This window comes from Juglans microcarpa x Juglans regia, chromosome 3S, assembly GCF_004785595.1.
Source record: "Juglans microcarpa x Juglans regia isolate MS1-56 chromosome 3S, Jm3101_v1.0, whole genome shotgun sequence".
Taxonomy (NCBI): domain Eukaryota; kingdom Viridiplantae; phylum Streptophyta; class Magnoliopsida; order Fagales; family Juglandaceae; genus Juglans; species Juglans microcarpa x Juglans regia.
In genome coordinates this window covers 17,429,428-17,431,727 of record NC_054599.1, presented here as the reverse complement: position 1 = coordinate 17,431,727, position 2,300 = coordinate 17,429,428, and the positions used below count along the sequence as shown (strand labels likewise).

General features: G+C 41.5%; 1 protein-coding gene across 1 annotated transcript; it reads left to right on the top strand.

Moving 5' to 3' along the window:
• Positions 1 to 638: 638 nt before the first annotated feature.
• On the top strand, positions 639 to 1,238 carry LOC121258737. The gene has a single exon (XM_041160280.1). It carries the CDS (start codon positions 639 to 641, stop codon positions 1,236 to 1,238), a length of 600 nt encoding a protein of 199 aa, XP_041016214.1.
• The last annotated feature ends 1,062 nt before the right edge of the window (positions 1,239 to 2,300 follow it).

Sequence of the window (2,300 nt, the reverse complement as noted above, 5' to 3'; positions counted from 1 at the left end):
AACGTCAATAAATCAATAGTACGCAGGCTCGACCTGAGCTTCGTGCTGGGGCTGAGTACCGTTACATTTAGCGACGCAGAATTACAGATTACAGGTACATATCTTGATTATTGAGATCGTTAATATTGTAGCTGTTCATTTTTAGTTGGAAAAAAGGCACATATAGATCGTGACTTCCATTATGTACAATTTACACCAACACCCCCCCCCCCCCCCCCCCCCCCCCCCCCAACAAAAAAAAAAAAAAAAGTATTCTCCCTCATTTTGGCGGCGGTAAGCAAATTAATGGCGGAGAGACACAAAAGGACAGAGAAAGAACAAGTATTTAGCAATGCAAGTTTGGTATTTACTTTAGGATCTAGAATAAAGTAACCAAGATTATAAGATATAGAAGCTTGCACTATATTAAAAAACCATATACTCAGATGCTCAAGTAAACGAGGAAAAGAAGATACCAAAACCTTCCCCACCATTTTGAGCCAAGAACCCAATTTAATTCTTTACCTTCCCATGTCCCCCAAGCTGCCTCAAACTCACCACCCTCCCAACATAAAATAGGGAAAAAACTATAAACACTTTTGCCGAATGTTGTCACTCTCCGGGCATGCACCTGCAGCAGCCGCCACTACTTGCCCCCAATGACAAAAGCCGCCTTTCCTACTCAGAGACACACCAACCCTTTGATCTGGATCGCAGCCATATTCTGCGCCATCGTATCCCTAGCAGTGATCATCGCAGGAGTCGTCGTGTTCGCCGGATACATGATCATCCATCCGAGGGTGCCTTTCATCAGCGTCACCTCCGCCAGCCTCGACACTTTACGTTATGATCAAGCTGGTCTTTTCGAGATCCAAATGATCATTGTTATCAGGGCCGAGAACGACAACGCCAAAGCCCATGCAAGCTTTTCGCACACCAGTTTCATGCTCAGCTTTCAGGGGCTGGTGTTGGCTAAACTCGTCTCCGGCCCTTTTGATGTGAGTAAAAACAGTTCCACCGATTTTAACTATGAGCTGCCATCTTCTCAAATACCTTTGGATCCTATGCAAATGGAGGAAGTAGACTCGTCTTTGAAGAAAAATGAAATCTCGTTCGATTTGAGAGGGAGCTCGAGAGCTATGTGGAGAGTTGGGCCCTTTCGGTCGGTTAAATTCTGGTGCCGCCTGGAGTGTCAACTTCGGTTCCATACCTCGAACGGAACTTATATAAACTCCCGTTGCAGCTCCAAATCCAAGTGATTTTTATATATCTTTGATGGTTATGTACACAAATGGTACGTGTTCTAGCTATGCAGGCTGTGTGTACGTGTATCTCTGATGATCTCTCAGTTTTCCCGCACTGGGCAATCTGTCTCGCTCTCTCTGATCAGTTGTTCAAGGTTCTTTTCAATATTTTATCCTTTAATTCTTAGGTATAGTGAAATATATATATACGAGTGTCCTTGTTGGGACATTCTTAAGAAATTGGGTTGTATTACCAATTGCCAAGTTGCCATAATTAATCTATATATATATATATATATATATATATATATATATCATCCAAACTTTGAGATAATTATAAATAACGTGTTACACGGCCAAAACCAATTTATATATGGGACTTGCCCTAACATTAATAGTACTATATAATATATATAGCTAGCCCAGTCAATGCAATCGTTGATATAATTAGCTATCGAGTGACACCCAAAATCAAAATTATATATATTGATACTCTGTTGAGTCTTGAGACGAGTAACAAAGATATATGCATATATGCATGTATTTCCCTTTGACATGAACTTCAAACTCTAAATTATTGCGGTAAACATGGGACATATATACATCAATTCAAACGTGGAAAATCATGTGTTAACGTTGTGTTTCACATGCCTTTGGATTAAGTTTCAGCAACTTAGGTCTTTAGAGTTTGGGCTTGCAAAGTGTGAAAAAAGAGGCAACTAGTAGAGGGCGGCCTTGGGGTTAGGGAGTCTCTGATGCCAAAGTTAGTAGATTCTCTTGGAAGTTTATAAATAAGTAAAGGAATCTAAAGATCAGGGAGAGTTTTTTCGTACCTGAGACTTGCTATTTATAGCATAAGTCTGGGGGGATAGATTGTGTCTGCCCCCCATGGAGTCTTGTCCTTCGTACTGTTCATTTTGTTGGAGTTCCTTAATGCGGTGTGGCTCTGCGACGGCGTCATTAATGTGACGTGTTGCTTAGATAGTGGTGCCATTAACGTGACGTGTTTTTCTGATTTCTCACACCCTGTTGGCATCTTTGATGATCCGTTGATGCCCCTAGTGTCAAAGGGGCATC

Excerpts from the sequence above, each read along its gene's own strand:
- LOC121258737 (XM_041160280.1), top strand. The coding sequence starts at position 639 with ATGACAAAAGCCGCCTTTCCTACTCAGAGACACACCAACCCTTTGATC.